At 39.4% G+C, this 27,225-nt stretch overlaps 1 protein-coding gene and 1 long non-coding RNA gene across 5 annotated transcripts in view; one reads left to right on the top strand and one right to left on the bottom strand.

Moving 5' to 3' along the window:
• The window catches only part of CHST9 (carbohydrate sulfotransferase 9), a 245,564-nt gene extending 239,378 nt beyond the window's left edge, over positions 1–6,186 (top strand). For all 4 annotated transcript variants that reach the window (XM_086682664.1, XM_086682662.1, XM_086682663.1 and 1 more), the window contains one exon: positions 3,659–6,186. In XM_086682664.1, coding sequence (XP_086538790.1) covers positions 3,659–4,750 — 1,092 coding nt within the window. In that variant the 3' untranslated portion in view covers positions 4,751–6,186. The remainder of the gene's footprint in view (positions 1–3,658) is intronic.
• The window catches only part of LOC147575557 (uncharacterized), a 65,969-nt gene that overhangs the window by 6,992 nt on the left and 31,752 nt on the right, over positions 1–27,225 (bottom strand). Inside the window, exons 4-7 of the long non-coding RNA XR_015242507.1 lie at positions 9,561–9,652; positions 9,082–9,146; positions 3,614–4,035; positions 2,591–2,666 (exon numbers count right to left, since the gene is read on the bottom strand). This is a non-coding gene — a long non-coding RNA (uncharacterized LOC147575557). The remainder of the gene's footprint in view (positions 1–2,590; positions 2,667–3,613; positions 4,036–9,081; positions 9,147–9,560; positions 9,653–27,225) is intronic.

Here is a 27,225-nt window from a genome sequence, read left to right as displayed (position 1 = left end):
AAATATAAAATTTCTGAATACCATATTGTCTGAGGCACTAGCTGATGTTTAATTTCATGAAAAAGATGCTGAATTTCTCCTTCCACTTGGTATTTGAAGAAAATCTAAAATATTCCAAGTAAAAATGATTGTATTTTAAAGTGACTATTTGTGCATGTAAAACTCTGATTTTGTGTACATGAGAAGGATGTCCTGGTTATGTGCAAGGAGTCGTCTTACACACACTGTTTTTCCTATTTGCAATGACAAACAAGCTGACACTAGTCCCTTCTATTTAAAAAAAGAAGAAATTATAATCTTGATACAGTCAAGGTATAACCACTATGAATGTTTAGGAGGAGCTTAAAAAAAACCATAAGGTGACACGGGAAAGAACACCATGCTAGACAGTTTTGTGAATTTATTTTTTTATTTCATTAAATATGGCACGAAGGCTGGTGAAATGTAGTACAATTGTGTAAGTAAATCCTGTTAATAGATACACAGATTCATTTTGTGCTGTATCTTGAAATAAACAATCCACCTGTGGTCTTTAAAAATTGCACTTAATCAACAATTATTGGTTGACCGTTTTCTATGTGCCAGGCAACATGTTACGTACCAGAGATCCAAAAGAGAACAAAAAAAATAAGACCTCTGTGGTCATGTTCTAGTGCAAGAGGTGGGAGTGGGGCGGGGGGTGGGGGGAGACAACACAGAAGTAAGTAAATAAAAGCATTTCGCATTGCAATAAATGCAATGAGGAAAGTAAGCAGAGTTCTTATTTGGGAACCTTACATGGGAGAGAATCTCAGAAGAGAACATAATTTAGACAAGGTGGACAGGAAAAACCTCCCTGCAGTAGTGACTTTCTAAGAGCAAATGGAAGAACCAGGCATTCTGGCTACTAAGAGCTTGAATAACATGGTGAGAAGTGGTCAAAGAACTGAAAAAATGGAAGTTGCAATGAGCTGGAAGGTTAAAGGATGGTGGTCAGAGAGATGATGGAGGTGGCACAGGCACTGGTGATGACACGGTCTATGAGAAATGAATAACACCTCTATTAAAGGCGAGGTGGTCAAGGAACTGAGAGTTTATTGGGTGTCAGAGTCACCACACACAATGACAAGAAGGGGTATGAGAAGCAAAGTCTGAGCTAGAAGCTAAAGTCTTCAGTGCATGAAGCAGAAAGGACAAGGGTACAGGCAGACGACAGCATGAGGAGGGAGAAGGGAGGCTCAGTAGGACACGTGTGCTTGACAGAAGCAGAAGCTTTTGCCAAGGGACATGTCCTGGAAGCAGCAGTGAATTGCAGGGAAATAGTGCCCTGACTTCTGGCTGGAGGGACAAGTGGTTCAAGGAAATAAAGTTTTGTCTACTTGAGAAAGTGCAAGGGCAGCAGAATCTTGGGGGCCAGCCAGGTTCCATGTAGAGAAAGTCCTGGGAAACAAACATTCCAGAAGTCTCCAGAGTTTAAAGGGGAATTTGATGACCACAAACAGAAGGTCCAGAGGGCACAGTGGAAAGCTGATTTTGTTTTTGTTCTTGTCAATGGGGCGGGGAGGGAACTAATTAAGGTACATCTAGAGACACACAAATTATAGTCTGGATAATAATGGACAACTGGGGAACCTTGAAATTCACTAGGCCAATGGGATAAAACATTATTACTGCACTATAAAATATTAATAATAGCAATTATTATTTACAGTTGTAATAGTAGAAGAAGTAGCTGCAAAAATATATTGGCAATTTTATTTCAGGCGTTGTACTAAGTACTTCCCATGCAGTCAACCAATAACCCCATGATCTTCCAAAGCTCAAGTCAAATTTCAGATCATCTGTGAAAATTTAATGGACTACAGGTAATTGATCAGAGTAAAGATGGATTCAGGGCTTTGAAGTCATCCTGGCAGTCTCCAGTATGACAGAAGACAAATGGTTTTACACTTGAAACACCAAACAGTTGGCTCAATGCTATGGAAGATTTGGGCAGCTGTTTTATGGGGCTACCCAAGTTGGTGTATGGTGATCAGGGGTTACTCACACAATCTTCTTGCACTAGAAAGAAGCAATTCCCACCCCCACCCCACTTAAAGCCTAGCTAGTAGAAGGACCATGATGCTTTGAGGTGGCTTCCATCCACAGTGCAAACTATTTCTCTGCTCTTTTGCTCAATTTGCTAGAATATTACTAATTCTAGAAGATTTCATTCCATTTATTCATTTGTTCACTCAATAAATATGTGAGAGCAATTACTATAGGCTCCAGGCCATTCTAGACACTGGGGATACAGTGGATGGATGGATGGATGGATGGATGGATGGATGGATGTTGATAGATAGATAGATAGATAGATAGATATCCTCCTCTAGGGAACTTCTCCCACCACTTCTTCCAACACTAGGCTGGTGGCCCCATTTATTATTCCCACAGCACACCATTTGTTGATTGGTTTTTCCAATAACATGCTGACGATTCTGTGTGTATATTTCCAGGCCAGTCTTCTCCTCAACCATCCTTTTCAAGTGTAAGTGAGATCATGTTACTTCCTGCTGAAAGCCCTTCAAAGTCCCCCTAGTTTACCCACAGTAAAAGCCAAAGTCCTTACAATTTTATCTCTAGGAGAGGATTCCATCTTGTAAGTCCTGTCTTCCATGTATTCCCTTCTGCAGTCATTGCAAGAGCTGTAGGAAGACGTAGTCAGATGAACAGTAGATGGTTGGTAGGCTGATTCATCCCACTGACATGAGAACTAAATTCTTGTTCTACTTTTCATACAATTTTATGTAGCAGGACATCAATTAGACTTTTGAAAAAGACAAAGTTTTCATACACGAATGAAATTGTATGGTTATAATTACTAAATTATTATGATAAATGAATATTCTGAAATAAAACATTTTCCAAGGGAAAAAATGTCTCCTTTTGCAAGTGCTTGAAAAACTGAAATGGTCATGAGGATTTTATAATTTGCCTTGCTGCAATCTTAAGTTGTAATTTGTGACTTTAAACTCTTCCGTGCATCACAGAATACCCCAAAAGCAGCTACATTCTGTATCTACATTCAGATGCACTAATTAATTAATGCTTGAAGGTAACACATTCCTGAATAGCTCAAAAATCATTGACCTACAGGATGATGAAGTACATTCTAATGTGTTACAGACAAAGCTAAAATGAAAATTCAGGACACCCTCCTTTCCATCTTGTGGCCAGTGTGTGTGTGTGTGTGTGTACCTTGTAAGGTTGTATAATTGATAACCATAGTTAACAAAGATAGTACAGAAAACAATAACCAACTTACTATGATCATACTCAAATCAATACTAGTAGGTTTAGCCAAATAATACTCAAGATAATTTAGCTTGAGAAAATCTATTAATATAATGCAGCACATTAACACTAAATAAATGATAACATGTAAGTAACCAAATATGTATAATATAAAATGTGAAACTTTGGCTCAAAATGATGCTTGGATACCATTTTTCATTGTTAGATTTTCTCTGAAGAAACTTACTACAAAATGTGTATTCAGCATGGTTTGCTAAACTGTTCTGGCAGCTTATATGAAATGTGCTCTCCTCGATAGTATTGTAAAACAAATATGTTCAGATCCTCGTATACTCACGTTTGTGAATGCGCTTTCAACATTTCTCCTTCTCTATTTTAACAGAACCTCAAGTTCCACATCACTGAGGATCCCAAGGGAAAAAAGGAAAATCTTCTGCTCAACTCTGAGAGGCCAATGAGGGTCTTCACAAAGACCAGCCACTCACAAGGAGAGGATCGAGTTTTGGGGAAGACCACAGGGCCACCAACAATTAAGCTGATTGCAAAACATCAAGGAACTAGGACTGTTTTCAAGAAGTTCAGTGAAATAAAGTGGCCATTGGACATACACCCTTTAAATAAAAGTTTAATCAAAGACAACAAATGGAAGGAAACGGATGTGGCCCAAGAGAAACGCAGGTCTTTCCTTCAGGAGTCTTGCAAAAAATATGGCGGGGTGAGTCGTCCTCAATCACATCTTTTTCATATGGTATCCAGGATCTATGTGGAAGATAAACACAAAATCTTATATTGTGAAGTACCCAAGGCTGGCTGCTCCAACTGGAAGAGAATTCTGATGGTGCTAAGTGGGTTGGCTTCCTCTGCGTACAACATCTCCCATGATGCTGTTCACTACGGGAAGCATTTGAAAAAACTAGATAGCTTTGACTTAAAAGGGATATATACTCGTTTGAATACCTACACCAAAGCTGTTTTTGTTCGTGATCCCATGGAAAGATTAGTGTCAGCATTTAGGGACAAATTTGAACACCCCAATAGCTATTACCATCCAGTATTTGGGAAGGCAATTATAAAGAAATATCGGCCAAATGCCTGTGAAGAAGCATTAAATAATGGATCTGGGGTCAAATTCAAAGAGTTCGTGCACTATTTGCTGGATTCCCACCGTCCAGTAGGAATGGACATTCACTGGGAAAAGGTCAGCAAACTCTGCTATCCGTGTTTAATCAACTATGATTTTGTAGGGAAATTCGAAACTTTGGAAGAAGATGCCAATTACTTTTTGCAGCTGATTGGTGCTCCAAAAGAGCTGAAATTTCCAAACTTTAAGGATAGGCACTCTTCTGATGAAAGAACCAATGCTCAGGTCGTGAGACAATATTTAAAGGATCTGACTCGAACTGAGAGACAATTAATCTATGACTTTTATGACTTGGACTATTTGATGTTTAATTATACAACTCCATTTTTGTAGTTTGCATTAATCTTCTAAAACCCTGTAGTTACTTCATGATGATGGCCTCAAATCAGCTAACTGTAATTTTCCTGCAGTTCTCTGTATGAGAGAGAATTTAACCAAGTGTAGTTGTCTTGATTTAATGAAGATTTTTACCAAATAGTATGACACCAATTGGCACAAAGTTATAGGAAAATTACCTTACAGAGACATGTAAACAAGTTGAGTTGCTCTAGAATGTTTGGAAAATAGCTGCTTTTGCATTATGGATTATATTATAGAAGCAATAACCTAGCCAGCTGCTACATTAGCTTCAACAGCCTCTTGCAATGATAGAAAAAGGGATCTAAAATAGCATGAGTATATGTCTACATCCTGGAATTTGTTGTCTAAAGTGCATGGATATATTTTTAGCAGTCTGTGACATATTTCTCGAACCTTGGAGAGTTTTCTTACACCCTGGAAATCTTTCTATCAACTGCAATGATAAATCCATTTTGAAATAATATTTTGGACCTAGGCATTTAAGTTTAGATTGGAAGGCATTATGTGATTTACAATATGAGAATATAGCAGAAAAACCAGATGAGGCTATGGCTTTTTATATTCAACAGCCAATAAAAAATGCACAACATGCTAAGATCAAAGCAACAAAAACAACCTTCCTCTTCCAGAAAAAGTTAGGGGAATTGATTCTGTTTTCTTCTGAGCCCTCTGTGCAGAGACAAAATGAACATAACCACTAAAGGTCCTCGCTTCTGAAGCAGGCGGTTGAGAAGTTTAAGTCTCATCAGATATAAATGTGCTCCTAATTTCTGGTTTAATTGGGCAGGGGGGAAATTGTTTCAGGATGGAATAATCATCAAAAACAAAAGTTGCCACTCTGAATATGGGCCTCAAACAATAACAAAGTTTTATAAGAGTATTATTTGAATCAAAGCATCGTGTGCATAGCTTTATATGTGGAATGTACTCTAAGAATAACTTTTGTTTCCAGTCTAATTACTTAGCTTAGGAATGACTTTTTAAAAACGCCTATACCACTTCAAAGATAGGTTATATTCTAAAGAATAAACAAAACAAGAGCCCCTAGAAACATTTTTAATAGGCTTATGCATAAACAAATTCAGGAGTTTTCTTTTTAAGTTCAAATATTCTATCCTAACACAGTCAAATACCATTGCATTCAAATATTAAATCCAAGTTTTGGGAAAACAGGACCATGTGTCACCCCTATCGAAAGTTGTAATGCATTTTGGAAATTTTTTCCAGCGGACCCTAAATTTGAAGACACGTTTGGATGGGAACTTATTTTAATTGGTTGACTATTTGAGTTAAGAAGACCACATGTCATTGAAACTCTGTTTAAATGCAGTTCTCAAACATGTTCTTCTTCCCAAACTCTCATTTTTTTTTCTCGTCAATAAATATTCAGTAACGTCTCGCAAAGAAAAGTAGGTATTAATATTTAAATATTAATAGACCAAGATAGTTACCGTGGTCCTTATTTCATTTGGATTTTCCATTTCATGGCTGAGTATTCATGAATTGCTTCACTCGACACACGCCTGCCTTGTCCATCGGTGTCTCCCAAGGAGTAGGTACCTGCAACGGCCTGCCAGATCCTAAGTATTAAGCCTTCTAACCCAACCTTTTACTACTTTCCACTCCATTTACTCTTGCCTCTAGACCATACACTTAAGCTGTGCTCTCTGTTTTTAAGGAGTTTTACTCTAGAGTAATCCCAATTGTATAATTTAAATTTTGCTGTACCATGTAGAGTGGATTCCTTGTAACTTGGAGACAATGAAATAATCTTTTTATGGAGAAAGAGACAGAATGGAAACTATGCCAAGAAGCCTGAAATTTTATTCCTAAACCACACACACACAAAAACTAATTTGAGATGGAATCTGCTATAAAGTATAGGAGCAGTTTTCTCAACGTTATTCCTAAAATCTTATCAGGAACAAACAAAAAACCCTTCTTTTCATAACTTTGGAAGAAAAAAATGGAAAAAAGTGCCTTAACTCTCTCTTTTTAACATTTCTAACGCACTTGAGAGAATGGAATATATATGTATATATATACATATATATGCACATATATGCGCGCATAAACATGTGTTTGATGTGTATGCATATATATGTATATGTACAAACAGACACATAACTCTTTGGCACTGGTGGGAGAGAAGAGAGCTGAGAAAATGATACACGATACTATCAAAGCTATTTTATGCCTTTCGCCATACATCCTCCTTCTCAGACCCTTTCCACTGAGCCTGTGTAACCAGAGGTTGGTCTTTCAGTCATTCTTTTCCTAAAAGACTGATACCAGCAGGAATCCTGTGTGACGTGAGTCCCAGAGGCCATGTGTTCCATAAGGTTTTATGAAGGAAGAACATATTTTTCAGGTGCCTACTCTTCCTTTTAAATCACGTCTGTTCATGGTAGGGCTGAAGAAGCCAGTCATCATTTTGGATTCCTTGTGATTTTGAATAATTTTCTATTTATCTTTTCTGAATTATTCTGCTTTGCAGACCAACTCACATTCACCTTTGTCGTTTCTGCCTGTGCACAAGCCCCAGGTGTGAGCATCACTGCTTCTTTGGACGCTCACAGTTTCATGGATTTAGATTCCTAAAGGCAAGTGACCAAATCCAGACTCATCTTCCAGATGTCCAGTGTTCATATTTTAACACTAGCATGCTTCGGGTATAATTATGAGTCCTCTAATTAAACCCTAAGGATCTTACTTGTTTTATATGCAGTGGTAACAACCTGGGCAGGTCCCTTCATTCTGTTATTCCCGTCTGGAATTACTATTAGAGTAAAAGTTGGCAATTAAATCCAAAACCACAGTTAGTTAACATGGTAAACTATCTATGGATATGTGTTGATGTGATTATGCCCAGGAACTGCCATAAATTTCAATGGAAATCCATATACAGGGCACCCAACTTTCCGATTTTCTCACATGTGTTTGGAAATACCCAATGGAAATGTGTGGCTACTTGCTAAATTCTATAACTTTGCAGTCTATAAAATATTATCTAGCAAATCAAAAGCCACTTGGATACCATTTGTAATCAGGAAGAGGAAAAAAACTTATCCACTCTACTTATGAATAATTATTCTTCAAAAAAGTATTATCTCCTAAAACATACAGGGTTTCGCTGAAAAGACTATATGAGCAGATGCAGGAAATTTTCAATATGAGTTCTCTTTGAAAAGATCACCTGCGGAATTAGTAGAACTTGGAATTCGTAGGCTGAGACTACCATAAACATCTCTGTACTATCAGTCATCACTTGGACTCTTGGGGCCTCCTTAGCCTCTAGGCTTTCATGGAATATGGCAAAGCAGAAACTCTGCCCATGGCTAACATTCCCAGCGTGCTCTGAAATTTGAAGGATAGTTGCCCATAAGCCCATAGCTCAATACCTGAGGACCTCAGACCAAGGCTAACTCAATCATAAGCATTATAATAATATCCATGATCATAGTCATAATCAAACATTTATTCCTTTACTACTTAAGTGCTTTACATGCATTTATTTAATCTCCATAGTCAATCTAAGATGCTGTGTAAGCCCACCCCATACAAACACATATAGAGAGAGAGAAGAGTGGTTGAGTAATTTGCCTGAAAAGTCACAGCTGGAAATTAGGTCAGGAGCCAGGATGAATCCAAACAGCAAATACCAGTACCAAACTCTCTTCTTAGTTTAAGGACAACTAAAGGCAAGAAATATATATTGTCATCTTGAAACTTTTTTGATACAAATATAGATATATATACGTGTATGTGTTTAGCTGGTTATCCCATTTCAGATCAGCTTATCCCTTTCTTCCTGCTGAGTTGACAGATTCAAAGACTTTGTAAGAAGTTAAGCTTTCTTCCTAACCCCTTTTTTATTTTTTTTTATTTTTTTATTTTTTTTTTAATTTTTTTTTTCAACGTTTATTTATTTTTGGGACAGAGAGAGACAGAGCATGAACGGGGGAGGGGCAGAGAGAGAGGGAGACACAGAATCGGAAACAGGCTCCAGGCTCCGAGCCATCAGCCCAGAGCCTGACGCGGGGCTCGAACTCACGGACCGCGAGATCGTGACCTGGCTGAAGTCGGACGCTTAACCGACTGCGCCACCCAGGCGCCCCCTTAACCCCTTTTTTTAAAATTCCCAGTTGATCGTGGAGCACAATGTAAGAGCAAAAAAGTCCCTGGACCAAGTTTAGCATAACAAAAACAAAATATCATTTTGACAAGAAAGTCCAAACCGTTACAGGAGTGGGCAAGGTCACGGAGAATATGGTCCAAACTGGGAGAGAGTCTGGCCAACTTACCCCAAATCGGCACTTGAAGATGGCAGTGGCTCACCAGGTCAGCCCAAGAGAAAGCTCCTTAAATACTGCTAGAAAGTAAGCGATTGTATATGGTCTCTTTTTTACTGAGCACCTGTCCCCAGGGCTAGTTTAGTTGTCAGATAACCCTAAACAGGCTCAGGAAGATTATAGAAAAGAACAGAGGAGCAGGTTGACTCAAACTAACTGAAAATACCATGAAAAATTCAAGATAAACAAGTGCTCAGATACCAGAGGGAAGACTTTTCCTAGACCTTTGGGATACCCTCCATGAGGAAGGCCAAGTCTAGAGAGTTCAGCAAAAGGGCATTGCCTCACACCATTTTACTTCTCAGAACTGCCTAGTCCCACACATCTTGTCTACCGCAATCCTATCCTTCCAGGCATATTCAAGTCCATTTAGGACAATCATTTCTTCCTTCTCCTCTGTTCAACTCTTCACTCTATTTTGAAATACTCACCTCTCTCATATCTAGACATTCGCTTCATGTTAAGTCACCAAGGAATCTCTTTAGATTATTCAGTTTGACAATCTCATCTCTTCATGAGCTCTCTGATCAACAGAAAAAGGCAAAATGATTTTCCCCTGATGTGACATGCATCTGATACTTCTTTTACCAATAAATGCAGGCATTCCTTCCTCTTTTTTTTTTTGCTTAATTTATTCATTTGCTATAGCCCTCTTCATATGAATAAAAAATCTCTGCTGTCATTGGAGTATGTTCTAGGTCTTCCAAGAGGAAAGGAATTGTGTCTGTTTAATTCACTTTGCACTGTTTCTAACAAAGCATGGAAAGAAAGAGTTATTGATATATTTTTGATATATAGTTTAACGGTTCCTCTATAGCTTCTCCTCTTGTATAATATGTTTTATTATTGCCTTTGACTTTCAGACATCTATATGATCAGTGGGTCTAAAGAGAAGGTCCTAAAGCAAGGCGATTGGGGAAGTTATCTAAAGGCACATGGCTTCTCTATACTGACTATCACACCTTAACCTAAAGTATAGCTGTAGACACAGAAACATTTTACACTTCCAAGTTGACATATTTGTTTATTAGATTGGGGGAGGAAATGTTGAAAAAACACATGATTCTGATCAATAGGAAAGCCATTTACAGAGCAGGGAGCAGACACTGGAAACCTACCTGATATTCATTTAATGACGTGAAGAATATGTCTAATCTTTCCCCAAAAAAACGTAAAAGGTAGGTATTATTCCACCCATCGCTTTGTGAGGGAGAAAACCGAGGGTCAGAGAGGTTTAATGGCTAGAAGCCGAGCCAGCTTCCTGCCAAGGTCTCTCTGGCTCCAAAGCGGAGACCACACACGACAGCCTATGGGCCAGATCTGGCCACAGATATGTTTGGTTTGGCCTACGATGCATTTTACTTAATATCTGAATTAGCATTTTAAAATTGGAAAGCTTTCATCAGTAATAAGGAATTTCTGTTACGCAGCACCATTTGTGCTCACCTGAAGACAGTTGGGCATTGTCAAGGTCAGCCCCCTTAGAGAAGCCAGAGAGCTCTTGTTGTTCATGCTCTCCATCTAGGCATCATCACCCACTTACCCTACCTGGCTGGCCCCTAAGTGCCTCACCTTTTCATCCCTGCTTTGAAGTGTGTGTTCTTGAGTCTAGCACGCTTCCAAAGGCAAAGCAATTCCTGAACATTTTCTTTGACCATATTTGTGTCATGCAATCCAGGTTCCCTTATCCTCATTCAAAATGCTGCTTGGCCTTTGGTCGTATACCCAGTGGGATTGCCAAACAATATTTCATTGTATGAGAAAATCTCTTTTGACCAACAAAAAAAGATGTTGGGGGAAATCCAGTACCTTCCTTTGGCATCTTTTTTTTCTTAGTCACTGGGTCCCCCTGGCAACAACATTCCTTCCCATCCCCTTCAGCGGAGATGAATCATTCTCCCATGCCCTTGGAACCTCAGAGTCTAGGACAAAAACTGGTTCCCACCAATGCATCCAGACTGCTATTCCATAACTTTTCTTCAAAAACTCCTTCTCTTTTAAAGGTGTACCCACCCTTCCTCTGAAAATTACCTATTTCCCAGCTTTCCCTGAGGATTTCCCCATCAGGCTCATAACATGCCTCTCCACCCCATTCCTGCTATTATCCTGGGTGACTTTTGCCATCCCAGTGACATTCAACTGTCTTTGCTTCTTAGGGCTCTAACCTCCTCCTTCTTCTGCTTCAACACTTGGAGAGCTAGAGAAAACAGAAGCCTAGCCATGGAAAGAGATAACCATGACTCTTGTCCCTAAAGAGCAGAAAACCTGTGGCAAACTATGTAGTACTTCATTTTATCCATTCATTTCCTTAACCAATCCTGAAGTTTAGAAAAATGTTCTTCAAAAATATTATGAACTGAAATGTACTCCAAACGCTAGTATAATTACCAACTTCAAGATGACAATATTAGTTTGACTGTAATTATCATTAGGCAAAAATAAACCCTGATTTAGTCTATCAAGTGCTCAAAAAATAGTGCATAGGCCACCACCACGTATCAGAGTTATCCACATTTTTGTAAAAAACAGATTCCTGTACGCCACCCAATATGCGCTGAATTAGAATCTCTGCGAAAACCACTTGAGAATGTTCTCTTTTAACAATCTCCCTGGGATGAGTCTTCTATACAACATGGTTTCAGCACTGCTTATGTGTGTGTGTGTGATTTTTTTTTTAATCCTGGTGGATTATAGGTACTAATAAAGCCTGCTCCCTTCGTTCTATTACTTTGTTAAAAAGTTAATGGCTCTTGGCTCAGAGAAGGTCAGCGGGTATTGGTACTGAAGTCCTCTGTGGGATTTTGAGCCGCACTGAAACAGAAACTTGGCATCTGAGGTCCGCCAACAACAAGTAGAGCTGAAATGATGAAGTGAGTTATGGGAACAGCACTAGTCCCTGCCCAAACTTTGTGAAAGCTTTCAGGATGAAATGGAGAAATGGAAACTTTCCTCTTTGAAACCCAAAAGACAAATGTGGACTGAAGGCAATTTTGGCAACTCGACTTCACACTGAATGAAGTGAAGACAGTATGAGTTTTCCAATGAAAAATAAAAAAGCTCTTTTCCAATTGACCTAAGATGATTGAAAGTGGAAAATATTTGCTATTTGGGTTATTAGTTTGAAAGCAAGTGCCCCAGGAAATATTTTGCAATTTAACTTAAATGGTAAGAATGTACATTTTCTTGGACTTCATTAAAGAACGTGTCTCCCTTTGCCTTTCTGTTAGGTTGAACCATATGACATTGCCAACATTTGACCATCTCTGATGTACGAACGAACACAGCCCTTTCATACAGTTGCACTAACGGCTCCACTGATAACCTACCCAATTCTAGCCACATTAGCACTCATCTGGGCTAAGAAATAGCCTCCAAAAAGAAGCCCTGCTCCTCATCACTCTCCCCCTTTTTCTTCCTTTTTTTTCCTTTTTAAGTTTACAATTGTGGTAAAAGACACATAACATAAAAATGTACCATCTTAACCATTTTTAGGTGGCATTAAGGATATTCACGTAGTTACACGGCCATCACCACCATCCATATCCAGGACTCTTTTCATCCTGCAAAACTGAAACTCCATACCCATTACATAGTAACTCCTCCAGCCCCTGCAAAGCGCTATTCTTTCTGTCTCTATGAATCTGACAATGCTAGGCACCTCATATAAGTGGAATCATATAGCGTTTATCCTTCTGTGACTGGCTTATTTCATTTAGCATTGTGTCTTCAGAGCTCATTTGTGTTGCAGTGTCAGAATTTTCTTCCGTTCTAAGGCTGAATAGTATTCCATTATACATATAATTCCTCCCTTTGATCCACTCTACGCTCTTTGAAAATAAACTTCCTACAGCATCATTCTGCTCCCAGCTTCTCATTTCCTGGATTCAACGGTCACAATAATATAACCCTTACCCAATATCATCAATTAACTACATAAAACCCATTATTATCCAGCCCCTCCCCCAAACTTTATTACATTCTCTAAAAACATACTTATTTCCCCCTATTTTATTGTATTTCACACTGCTTGAAGTGCCTATTTCTCTTCTCCCTCTTTATTTTATATTATTTTTTTTAGAGAAAGAGAAAGCATGAGCAATGGAAGGGCAGAGAGGGAGAGAGAGAGGGAGAGAGAGAGGGAGAGAATCCCAAGCAGGCTCCACACTCAGACTGGATCCCCATGCAGGACTAGATCCCACAACCCTGGGATCATGACCTGAGCTGAAATCAAGAGTCAGACGCTCAACTGACTGAGCCACCCAGGCACCTTCTCCTCTACCCTCTAACCATCTCCTCACATGACCCCTCCAACCTACTCCTCGCCCACCCCACTCCTCTCCTCCCTTCCCATAACCATCCCGCACTCAGCTTGCTTCACCCACTCTTCCTGGGACACACTTCCACTCTTCTTGCCTTAACTTTATCCATAGGCTGATGGTACCAAATCTCTTTCTCCAGCTTGTATGTCTATTGTGGACTTTGCCCCATATTTGCAACTTCCTGATGGAGTTCTTCGCCTGGATAATCCATTGGCACTTCCAACTCAACATGACTAAAGTTGAACTCATTGTCTAACCCAAAGCCTGATTTCTGTTTATTTAATGGCATCACCATCCATCTACTCTGTCTCACACATCAGGAACCAAGGAGCCAAATCAGACTTCCCCCAGTGCTGACTCCCCACAGCCAGAGGAAAGCTCACTAACTTCACCACCTACATTTTACTCAAGCTTCTCCTCTCCCTCCATCCATTCTGCTACTATCCTAGTTCAAACCCTCCTCACCCTCTCTCTGCAACACTGCAACAATTTTTAACTGTCCTCCCATTTTGTTCCCTTCTACACCATGCCCCATATGACTGCAACAACCTAGAATGGCCATGGTCCCCTGACATTGGGTAGTTTCCTGCCTCCTGGGCCTTTATTCACTTTGCCCCATCTTTTGAGCACCCACCTACCCCCATCACCCCACCCATATCTCTTAATTGCTACACTCAGCTCAAGAAGGCATTCTTCACCTCTGTGAACCTATGTGTTACTAGGAAGCAGTATGCTGTGGTGGTTAAGAGCCTGGAAAATCCTTATATGGATTTGAATTCCATATCTTCAACTTTCAAACTTTGGGACCTCTCCAGTTTATTTAACTTCTCTGAGTGCTGGTTTTCTCATCTCAGAAATGAGGACAGCAATACCTACCTCATAAAGTTACTGAGAGAAATAAATGGGGAAATGTGTAAAGTTTTCAAAAGTATCCAGTGAATTATTTTCATTATCTCACTAGAGCCTGTGCATATCTCTATCTTTGCACACATAGGATTCTGATGATTTATGTATGTGTCTGGCTTCTCCAATAAACTGAATTCATCTTGTTCATCTTTGTAACCCCAGACAAGGTACTTGGTAAATATCTCTTGAAGAAATGAATGCAAGAATGAATCCCATACACCTACCCCTATGTTCACACAGCACTATGCCTTTCCCTTAAGGCACATTCTGACTTAGAACAATGTGAAAATATGTCGTAACTTTTCTGTTAGATTCAAAGTTACCTGAGGGTGAAACCAGTTCTTGCTCAATAAATGCACATCTAATTGAATTTCAAGCTTTCAAATGTTGATTCTTTTTAATAAGATAATGGTTTAAAACAGTGGGCTCCATTACTACAATATAGAAACAAATAAATACACTAAAAAGCTGTTATTTCATTCATCGTCAGCCCCTTTTTTTCCATTAGCTGTACTCCCTGACCAGGCTGAACTTTGATCTTCTCAGATAGGGCACTCTTTTCCTGCCTTGAAGCCTCTCTGAAGGCAGCTCCCTGTTCCTGCACACTAGGGACCAATCTAATATCTCATCAGTCTTCAGAAAAGACTTTCCTGACCCCCAAGCCAGGTTCAGCGATTTGCAGTTACTTTTCCAAAGTACATGTTCCCACTGGAAAATGAGAAGATTCTTTGTGTCCAGGTAAGTCTCTGTCACATTTCTAACTTTTTATTCATCACCAAGTATATAGTCAACACTCAGCAAACTCATGCTGACCAACTGAATGGACAAAGCTCTGGGTTTTGGTCTTTCTCCATCATAAGACATTGGCAAATGCTAGACTGAAAAGGATTACACAGAAGTTACTTTATGACTAAATTCTTAAAGACTGCATCCAGAAGGCAGAAGTCTGTTCTATAACAGAAAAGACTGGGGAGAATTAAAAGGTGACCACTGTGTTGACCAAAAGTGGGGTTTCAGAATGATAGAAGCCAGGTATGTACTTGGCTTTCTGAGACTAGGTAGATATGATTACATGATGGGGAAGAAGGCTGCAGTAGTTGTCAGGAGGCTTGATCTGCAGTGTCTGTGGCAATGGTTAATAGATCATTTGTATCAAGAGGTGAAATATCTGATCAGCTGACCCTGAAGTTGCTCCATTTGTGTAATCAAAAAAAAATTATTTTTTTAATGTTTATTAATTTTTGATAGAGACAGAGAGCAAGTGGGGGAGAGGCAGAGAGAGAGAGGCAGACGCAGAATCTGAAGCAGGCTCTAGGCTCTGAGCTGTTGGCTCAGAACCCACGAACCATGAGATCATGACCTGAGCCAAATTTGGACGCTCAACTGATTGAACCACCCAAGTGCCCTCCCCCCAAATGTTTTAAGTGTACTTTATTTTTTTAGTCTATTTACTTATTTTGACAGAGAGAGAGAGAGAGAGAGAGAGGGAGAATGAGTGGGGGAGGGTCAGAGAGAATGGGAAAGAGAGAAGGAGAGAGAGAATGCCAAGCAGACTATCTGCTATCACCACAGAGTCCCATGTGGGGCTCAATCTCATGAACTGAGACATCATAACCTGAGCCAAAACGAAGAGTCAGACACATTTAACTGGCTGAGCCACCTAGATGCCCCATAATCAAAAAATTTGAGAGCAAAAGAACACATGGTGAATATAGCCTCCATGGAAAATCATAGACGCTCACATATTTTCTAGACCTATGTTGGTTTATAGACAGAGCCCCTTGGTTGAAAAGAAGATCATATTTCTTTGAGGAAGGACCTTGCAAAACTACTGCAAGAATATATGGTAGATATTCATCAATCTTTCGAAAAGGACTTGCCATCATACGTTAGAATAACTGTGCATTGAGGCAATACCCAAACTTTTCTAGGTCTGTAAGATACAGAGCCTGAACTGACATTGACACCTTTGGATGCAAAGCACCATTGTGATCCTCCAGTTAGAGTGGAAGCATATGTGGTCCTGATGGTAAATAAAATTCCAATATATGTCTGTTTTTTAGTGAGTCCAGTGGATTCACAAACCGATGCTGTGTTTATTTCCTCTGTCTCTGAGTTTGTAATCGGGATAGATATATTTAGAAATGGCATAATTCTCACATTGGCCCACGTAGCTGTGGAATAAGAGCCATGATGACAGAGAAAGACAAGCAGAATCCCCTGAAACTGCTTCTAGCCCTGGCCAAGAGGCTAAATCAGAAGCAATACCACATCCTGATGGTAGTTTTCGATTAGTCTTCAAAGACTTAAAGGATGCAGGGGTGATACTCTTCATCACATCTCTATTCAAGGGCTACTGTAATCTGAACCAAGTGATGGCTGGTCATACTTGGTATCTTCGTGGCAACAAAATAACACAGTTTCTGACATCTAGCTTGTGGATTTTGATCTAGTGAAAGCATTCTTCTTAGTCAAAAGAAAAGAACAAACAGAGATCACCTTTATACAGAAGAGATAGAATATTCACTGTCTTGCTCGACGGCTATGTTAATTCTGTTGCCTTTTGTTACAATATGGTCCATAGGGACCTTGACCATCTTGACATCCCTCAAATTATTACATTCACTCACTAAAGTGATAACATCAGGTTAATTTGCCCTATAAAACTGGAAATGACAAGTTCCCTGATGTTCTAGGAAGATACAGGTGTGCAACAGAGTGGGAGTTAAACCCCATGGAAATTTAGGATTCTGCTGTATCAGCAAAGATTTTAAGGGTATGGAAGTCTGGAAGAGGTGGGGCACTCCCTACATTATGGAAAATGACAGAGTCTTCATTCTTGGGGGCCCTCTTAGGATTTTGGAGGTAGCCAATACTGTGGTTGGGAATACTTGTTTCACTCATGTTGGGAGCCACCCAGAAGACTGCCACTTCAGCTGGGGCTCAGATCAAGAGAGGACTCTGAAGCAAGCCCAGGCTGGGGTACCAGCTTATCTGCCCCTTGGCCATATGACCGAGCATGTCTGATGATACCAAATGTTTTTATGGTAGATAAAGATGCTGTGTGGAATTACTGACAAGTCCCAACAGGAGAGCTGCAACACATATCTCTTGGGTTCTGAAGCAAAGACATGCCTTCAGCAGTATGAGTAGTCTCTACTTGCAAAATAGTTATTGGCACCTAGCAGAAACTCGACTTGTCCATGGGACACCAAGTGCCTCTGTAACTGGAGCTTCCTGTTAAGAATGGAGTATTATCAGATCCACACACTTATAAGGGCAGATGTGAACAGTAGCAATCCATTATACAAGAGAAGTGTTATATTTAGAATCAGGGCTGGCAGTTCTTGAAGCTATGAGTAAATCACAGAAATAGGTGATGAATAAGGTGACATATTCCCATGTCACCTGCCTCTATTGCATGGATGTCTCTTCATCAGCTCACACACCTATGGTCTGAAGGTGTGTTCTCTCCGATCAACTGAGGAAGGAGAAAATAACCTAGGCCTGAATCACAGATGGGTTAGTGTGATATGTGGTTTTAGACAAAAATATACTACGGCTCCATTCCAGCCCCTCAGGGGTGGTTCTAAAGGACAGTGGTAAAGGGAATTTCTCACAGATGGCAAAGCTGCAAGAAAATACACTCGTCCATTCACTTTACATGAAGGAGTCGCCTGAGAGGTAGATATGCAAGGGTCCCTGGGTAGAAACCAATGGCTTGGCTTTGTTCAAAGAAAAGCCTATAAACAAATGAGATTGAAAGACTGAGGAAAATGAGATCTGTGGAGGAGGTATGTAGATGGAGGGACTTATGGGAACAGGCACAAACAGTGCAAGCAGATCTTTGTGTCTCAGGATTATCCACCCCAGGGGAGGTTCTCAACAGTCACATGAGCAGGATGGCTGTCAGTTTGCCTCTTGGCCCTCCTTCCTCGGTGCTGATACAGTGGGCCCACTAGCAGAGGGTTGATGATAGCAGGGACGAAGGCAATGCATGAGTCTGACAGTGTGACTCCCCGTTTCCAAAACAGATCTAGCTACTTCTACTACTGAATTCCCCGTATGCTTGCAGCAGAGACTAGACAGCTACTTGGCATCAGATGATTGTGCCGGGCCTCTTCCACTATGGAGGGAACAGCAGTTTGTCCTACTGTACTCTGCATCTGTTCCTAATGTTGGTTTGCTTTTAGCACCGTCATCAACACCACCATCCAGGACACTCAAAAAGACTGATCTAGCAACATGTGTCTCACTAAACATTGCTTCCAATCAAGGGACTCATTTTATGGCAAGTGAGATATGGCAATGTGTACACAACCATGGAATCCACTAGACTGACTATGTATCGTTTTGCCCAGAAATCATCAGCAGAAGATGGAATGGCCTGTTAGAGACTCAACTAAAGCACCAGCTTGAGGGTTGAGGCACTGACCTTCAGGATATACCATATACACTGAATGACAGTGCTGTGTCCCAATAACAGGAACACGAGGCTCTTGAATACAATAGTGGAAGAAAGACCCTTCCCTCTCTTCATTACTCACAGAATGACCTGCAGAATTTGTGCTTCTCAACCCTGGAAATTTAGACTCTGCTGGCTTCAATTTCCAGGTTCCTGGGGGGGAAATTTTCAGCTAGGAAAAACAATAAATTCCCATTAGCTTTCTGAACACTTTGAACTCATCATGCCATTTGGGGAAAAGGCAAAGAAAAAAGGCACTATACTGGCAAGGGGTTTTGACTCTGATCTCCATAAGAAACGAGACATGCTACAAGGGCAGAGAGATACTGTAAGGGCAGAGAGAAGGAAGTCTAGAACTCAGTGGAGTCCTTGAATGTCTCTTGGTGTTTTCATTCTAAGTGAGAATAGCAAATTAACAGTTGCAGCAACCACAGTCCAATGAGCATAAAGCAACTAAATGTTTCAGATCCCTGAAGAATGATGATCTAGGTCGTAACACCAGACAAGCAATCCAAATGAGCACAAGTGCCAGCTGAGGGCAAGGAAATTTCGAATGGGTGACGGAGGTAGCAGGTGGTGAATATCTATTATAATCTTGAGGGAAGCTGCAGCAAAGGGGAAAATTTTTATTTTAGTCTGTTAGAAATTTTGGTTTTGAAGGAAACTCTGTTCTCCACTGGATTTATAACTTTCCACTTGGGAAGAAAGTGAGGGTAACTTTATTTTCACAAAAGTGGAGGCTCATATTACAGTGTGGGAGGATATAATGCTGGCAGAAGTGGGTCTGTGTGGCTCAAGGGGTGGACGTATCAGAAACCTCACAGACACAACTTTAGATTTTCTCAGCCTTACCTGCCTTCTATTTCAGCTGCCATGGAAACAACCAGCCTTGCATGGGCTCCAACTAACTTCACATAGGCTCAAGCGGACAGGACCTTACTTTATGAATGCACTTGTGGTCTCTTGTGTCTTTCCCCAAGATTTCCCTGTTAACACTTTATGGGAGCTTTAACATCCCATTGGGTGAACTTCTGACCAATGAAAAACAGGAACTGACAGATAAATTTTTCTCTTTCTTGAGATGCTGGGGTTTTTTTCAACGCTGTGATAGTCTCTCAGTACCAGGCTATTAATCACCCTTAATGGGAGTAAGTTAGGTGATGAATTCTTAAATCTGCTCGCTCTCTCTCCTTCTCTGCCTCACTATTCTTATCTTTCACTCTTGCTCCCTAGGACAGATCCCCTGGACTTTATCAGTCAGAGTTTGATCATAAAAAAAGAACCGCTGAGAGTGGAATAGAAAGAGGGATTTTTAAAATAGGGATTTCACTTTATACAATTGTGGGAAACTGTTAGAGTTTATGGATGTCTGTTATTTATGTGTGTGGTGCTAGATAGGGCAAACATTTGGGAAAGATAGCTGCACATGAAGTGGGTGAAAATAGGACCATCTGGAACATATTGGGGTGAGCTGTAACCCAGGACAACGTGTACCTGTGGCAGTCTCTTGCCACCTGGAAGTCTCCAACTTCCTTGATGCAGATGGTCTATAGGAGTCACAAATCAGATACGTGGAAGGTGAAAATCTGATGGAGGCAGCAGGAGATGCTAGCCTGACTTATAAACAAAGGGCTTAATGGGCTTATGAAAAAAGTGGCCATGGTGGCAGAAACGGAGGTTATATGGTATATATCGTCTCAGAAACATGTACATCCCTTCATCACAGATCTAGCTACACCCACCAAGTACCAAACAGTAGAAAACACTGTGAACAGTAGAAAACACTATCCTACTCCACTCCCAACTGACTCTTGATGCTAATGTGACACCATATCAGTCCCCAGCAGCATCAGCCAGCCACCTAATGACAGATCGATTACATAGGATCACTCCCATTATGGAAGGAGCAGTGATCTCATTACTACTTCCAGTCAGTCATCTGCCATTGAACTTTCTCAGCTGTGGCTAACTTTATATTCCTCTCACCCTGATCCAACACCCTATGATCCATTCCCACCCATGTTCCCCAAAATGTCTAGAGTTACAAATTGAAAAATATTTTCTCAGATAAGGGCTGCATGTACTGACAGAGCAATGTCAGCAGAACTTAAGGATTCAAGATCCCAACGTTATGAGAATATGCCCATATTTTTCCATTCCAAATTTTAGAATGCCTCTGTTTTCCTATCAATACTTTATGTGACCTAAGAGATCCAGTGAAATTGAAAATTCATTTTATTTTATAACACAACTACCTACAAGATTAGAATTTGGGTTTGATTTCAGAAATCTCAGCCCTGCATGTACAGAATATAAGGATTTGGAGGATGGTGGGCATTCATAGAGACTTTCAGGTCCCTTATATAGATCTTGTATTGAAAATTTAAAGTGCTGCATTCATAACTTTCTTTTCTCAAGCTCTCTGGCATGCTTAGAAGCAACAAACCAATACTATTATACTCCATATTGGTAGGAAAAAAATCCCACCAATATGGTAGCAAATACTTGATCACCTAAAGCCATACCTTCTATGACCATTTTATTGCAGATGAAAACTGAATTAAATGCTTACCACTTAATGTGATGAACTACCAATGTTCTTCTTATCACGGTAAACAGTGTCATTAATGCTTTTAAAGCTAATTGATTAAGAAGACCAATTTCAGGTCAGCCAGAATCAATTTAGAAAACCTATCCTTAAGGTTCTGTTTTCGTTTCTCAGTACCAAATTTAGTATCTGTCAGAGTATGATCAACAAGAAGACCATAAGGAGTGATATACAACACAATAAGAGATTTATTGTAGGGATTCAAGCCTTCAATTTTGCTGATGCAAGTGACCTCATGAGAAGCTGAGAACCTTCATCACGGAGTGAAATCTACAGTTGGCTCAGGAATTAGAGAAGCTGAAAGAAGCAATCGTAGATGTCTAGTCTGTTTTCTTACCTATAATTCAAACCAAACTAAAATAATTCTATGAAAGGTAACAGCAGTCTATCATTCATTTTTTATAGGAATATTTGAAAACTTTTTCATATTCCCTAAAATTGCAAGCTAAAATTTAATTTAAGATGCTCTTTCAATAAGTGAACCATCCATTTTTTTCTGAATAATTAATGGCACAAACTCAGAGAAAATAAAGCTAAATTTTCTTAAGTGTAATTTATATTATTCTAGCTCTGTTTGTGCCAATTTATTTTTTATATTTTCCCATTATGTTTAATTTTATTTTAAAATATTTATTTATCTCCCCCCTTTGTACATGCAAACTCTGTAGAAGATAGGCATATGAATAAGATTCTGTACCAAAGATCATATGATTTAGAAGAGAAAATGCAAATTTTTAAAACTGAGAATATGATAAATTTAACACAATAACATTAAAGAACTTTTTATGATAATTTGAAGGAATGAGAAATCACATCCACAAGTGGAGAAACTCACTAATAAAATATTAAAGGAGTGGCATTCAAGCTGAATATTAAAGCTTGAAATGGGTTCCTACTAGAGTGGGGGAATAGGAAAAGAAAATCTTTCAAGGAAAAGAGCAAATGATATAGGCAATGATGTGTTTAAAAGAAAGCACAGGGAAGGGGCACCTGGGTGGCTCAGTCGGTTAAGCGTCCGACTTTGGCTCAGGTCGTGATCTCACGGCTCATGAGGTCGAGCCCCTCATCGGGCTCTGTGCTGACAGCTCAGAGCCTCGAGCCTGCTTCAGATTCTGTGCCTCCCTCTGTCTCTCTGCCTCTCCCCTGCTTGTGTTCTGTCTGTCTCTCTCTCTCTCAGAAATAAATAAAAACATTTAAAAAAAAAAAAAGAAAGAAAGAAAGTACAGGGTGGTCTCTGATCACAGACAGTAGTCCAGTTGAGCTGCTGTGTGAGTGGGATCTAGGGGAGAGGGAAGGTAGGTTGAGGGAACTATTGCTGGGTTTAGGAGTTGGTGCTTTATTTAGTGGTCCATAGAGAGGCACTGGGAGTTTCTGAATAAGAGAATGACAAGTTCAAAGCAATGTTCCAGGAAGATTATTTTGGCAGTTGTATGTAGACAGGGAGGACCACAATGAATTAGAAAGAACCCCAGACTGGGAATTGGGGGACCTGGACAAACCTAACCTCTGTCTAATTTAAGGCAAGTCATTTCCTCCAGTGAGCCTCAGTTTTCTTCTATGGAAAATCAGAAGGGGAATTTAGTTATCTCTAAATTTCCTTGCAGCTCCAAAATGTTTTAAAAAAAAAAAAAAAGGCCAAAAGTTAAGAGGCTTTGCAAAAATGAAACCTTCAAATAAGTGACTTTTACACCGGTGGTTTACTTTATTATAGGGAAATTAAAGATGTGATTAAAAGAAAACATTCCTGGGGCGCCTGGGTGGCGCAGTCGGTTAAGTGTCCGACTTCAGGCAGGTCACGATCTCGCGGTCCGTGAGTTCGAGCCCCGCGTCAGGCTCTGGGCTGATGGCTCGGAGCCTGGAGCCTGTTTCCGATTCTGTGTCTCCCTCTCTCTCTGCCCCTCCCCCGTTCATGCTCTGTCTCTCTCTGTCCCAAAAATAAATAAACGTTGAAAAAAAAAATAAATAAATAAAAATAAAAGAAAACATTCCTTTCTGATATTCTATAATCATAGGGAATGTCTTTTATCAAAGAACAATCCAAATGATTTGATCTCATGCTAGCTCCATAAAAAAGTTTGCAAGCAGTTTTAATAGCAAGAATGTCCCCCTTATCTATATACTTTCTTAAACAATTATTAAGAACTTGCTGGAGTTAAAAAATAAAAAGAGCCAGAATGGTAGGTGAGCAAGCCCATCTGGGAAAGAGAACCTGAGACAGGTCTCTAATCTCTAGGGAACAGCGCAAAAGCTGTCAGAGTGCCCTGTGCCCTCTGCCTGCCACAGCAACAAGGAAAAGCAGTGAGCAGGCAGCTGACCTAAAGGGATCCACAGGGGTGAGGACAAATCCCGGCATGTGGACCCAAAGAGGGACACTATGATGTAATAACATTTATCTCAGAAGATGCCAGAATGACAGGTATCAGCAACCAGAAATGGTAGAGCTATAGAGAACTCAGAGGCGGCCACACCAGCCAGAGGAAGTCTCTGGAGCAGGCACTTCCTTCTAGAGGCGGTGATGCTGTGTCTGCTGCCCAGAACCTAAAGGTCAACTTGGAAAGAAAGGTAGGAAAGCATGAACCCTAAAACTGGCAAAGACTTCTTATAAGAAACTGAGAAAACCCAGAATGACTGAGTTTCCTCACAATCAGTGAATAAGTCATTAAGTTATGTTACAGAAAACCAAATAAAGTGTGACTTGTACACACCTGGGTGTGTGGCCTGTAAGAATCTGACCAAGTTCACTAAAGGGTGAAATGAAGGATGAAGAACTTAGATAATATAGACCACTCTTTTAAGAATTTTGGTTATAGAAGGGAAAATGTAGGCTGGTAGACCTATAGGGTTTTGTATTATTTTAGGATGAGAGAGACAAGTGTATATATATGTAAGAAGTTAAGCCAGCAAAAATGATTAGGTTGAAGACATAGGAGAAAAATGAAGGATTAATGGAGGAAGGTTTATGAAGAGGCAGAAGATTAAGATCCAAAGGACAGGGGCGCCTGGGTGGCGCAGTCGGTTAAGCGTCCGACTTCAGCCAGGTCACGATCTCGCGGTCCGTGAGTTCGAGCCCCGCATCAGGCTCTGGGCTGATGGCTCAGAGCCTGGAGCCTGCTTCCGATTCTGTGTCTCCCTCTCTCTCTGCCCCTCCCCCGTTCATGCTCTGTCTCTCTCTGTCCCAAAAATAAATAAACGTTTGAAAAAAAAAATTAAAAAAAAAAAAAATCCAAAGGACAAATTGGGAAAGTGAGCTTTGATTGGCATATAAATCTTTTATAGATCAAAAAAAAAAAGGAGAAAGGTTGAATCCAGAGAATTGGTAGTGAAGAAGAGATGACCTATATTTAGATTGCTAACTTTAAATTATTACTATCAAAAATTAAGGAAAGATCAACACTACTGATCCCACAGATGCTTAAAGGATAACAAAAAATACAACAAACACCTTGGTGCCTCAAAACTTGATAACTTAGATGAAATAGACCAGTTTTTTTAAAGGACACAAACTACCAAAACTTACACACGGAGAAATAGATATCCTGAATAGCCCCATATCTATTAAAGCAATTGAATCAGTAATCAATAATCTTTCAAGAAGAAAGCATCAGGCCCAGATGATTTTGCTGATGAATTCTATCAAAGATTTAAGGAAGAAATGACACAATTCTCCATGATCTCTTCCAGAAAGCAGAAGGAAAGCTTCCAAACTCATTCTATGAGGTGGTATTACCAAAAGCAGCTAAAAACATCAAAAGAAAGAAAAACTGCAGGCCAATATTTCTCGTAAACATAGATGTAATAAAAGTCCTCACAAAAATTGATGATATTCAAAACTATAAAATGAGTTTCAATAAATTTTAAGAGATTAAAACAAGAGCATGTTCCCTGACCACAAAGAAAACAAATTGGAAATCAGTAACAATAAGATATCTAAGGAAGTCCATATGTTTAGAAATTAAGAGGTAATGCTTAGATTCCTCCTTAAATGATTTTGTCAGAATATATAAAATGTCCAAAGTTGATGACACAAAATTCCACTTAAAGAGCTAGAAAAAGGGGCGCCTGGGTGGCGCAGTCGGTTAAGCGTCGGACTTCAGCCAGGTCACGATCTCGCGGTCCGTGAGTTCGAGCCCCGCGTCAGGCTCTGGGCTGATGGCTCAGAGCCTGGAGCCTGTTTCCGATTCTGTGTCTCCCTCTCTCTCTGCCCCTCCCCCGTTCATGCTCTGTCTCTCTCTGTCCCAAAAATAAATAAAAAAAAAAAAAAAAAAAAAAAAAACGTTGAAAAAAAAAAAAAAAAGAGCTAGAAAAAGAGCAAAGTTAATCCAAAAGAAGTTGAAGGAAAGAAATCAGAAAGACAAGAGCAGAAATCAATAAAGTGAAAGACAAACAATAGAGAAAACAATCAAAACTTTGTCCTTTGAAAAGATCAACAACAAATTGATAAATCTTTTGTTAGACTGAACAATAAAAAGAGAGAAAGCACAAATTACCCCCATTAAGAATAAAAGATCCTATCAGCATACGTAAGGGATGATAGGAGAATATTATGAACAACTTTATGCCAAAAAATGTGACAGCTTAGATAAAATAGATAAATTACTTTAAAAGTAGGGGCACCTGGGCAGCTCAGTAGGTTAAGTGGCTGACTTTGGCTCAGGTCATGATCTTGCAATTCATGGATTCAAGCCTCACATCAGGCTCTGTGGTGACAGCTCAAAGCCTGGAACCTGTTTGCGATTATGTGTCTCCCTTTCTGCCCAACCTCTGCTTATACTCTGTGTCAGTCTCTCTCAAAAATAAATAAACATTAAAAAAAAATTTTTAAGTACAACTTACCAAAATAGATATAAGATGAAACAGAAAATCTAATCATATATTTATTGAAGGAAATAGAATTTATAATTAAAAAAAAATTCTCCACCAAGGAAATTCAAGGCGTAAGTGGTTTTACTGGTAGATTCAATTAGCATTTTAGGAAAAAATAATTTCTACTCTTACATAAAATCTTTCAGAAAATAGAGGAGGACGAACACATTTCAGCTTGTTTTACGAAACTAGCAATTCTGAATCTAATATTATATAAAATGGATACTACATGTGAACAAGTAAGGTTTAATCAAGGAATGTAATGTTGGTTTAACATTCAAAACTCAATTAATGTAATTCAAAATATTAATACAATAAAAGAGGTAAACCATATGATCATTTTAATCAATGCAGAAAAAATATTTGATAAAATTCAACACTTGTATGATTTTTTTTTTAATTCTCAGAAAACTAGAAATTGAAGCTAACTATCACAGACTGATATCAAATGCTTTTCTCCAAAGATGGAAAACAGGTACAGATGCTCATTCTCATCACTTCTATTTAACATTGCACTGGAGTTCCTAGCTATTGTGATAAAACAAGAAAAAGAAATAAAAGGCTTAACTATTACAAAGAAAATAAAAATTGTCTCTCTTTGCAGATGACATGATAATATATGTAGACAATCCCAAGGTATTTGCAAAACAACTACTAGAATTAGTATGTAAATTTAATATTGCAAGTTACAAAGTTAATATATAAAAATCAATGGCATGTTTTAATATTAGCAGCAAACAACTAGAAAAATGAAATTTTTAAAATTCCACTTACAACTGTATCAAACCCTGAAACTCTAAAGAATAAATTTAACAAAAATGTGCAAAATTTTTATACTGAGAACTATAATATTTAGCTGAAAAAAAGAAATAAAGACTTAAATATAGGCTTATAAATTGGAGGGTTCAATATCATTAACAGGTTAATTCTTCCTG

Source organism: Puma concolor, chromosome D3 (assembly GCF_028749965.1).
Source record: "Puma concolor isolate L17-30 chromosome D3, mPumCon1.1.hap2, whole genome shotgun sequence".
Classification (NCBI taxonomy): Eukaryota; Metazoa; Chordata; class Mammalia; order Carnivora; family Felidae; genus Puma; species Puma concolor.
The sequence above is the reverse complement of the archived record's forward strand: the minus strand, read 5'-3'. Positions and strand labels throughout refer to the sequence as shown.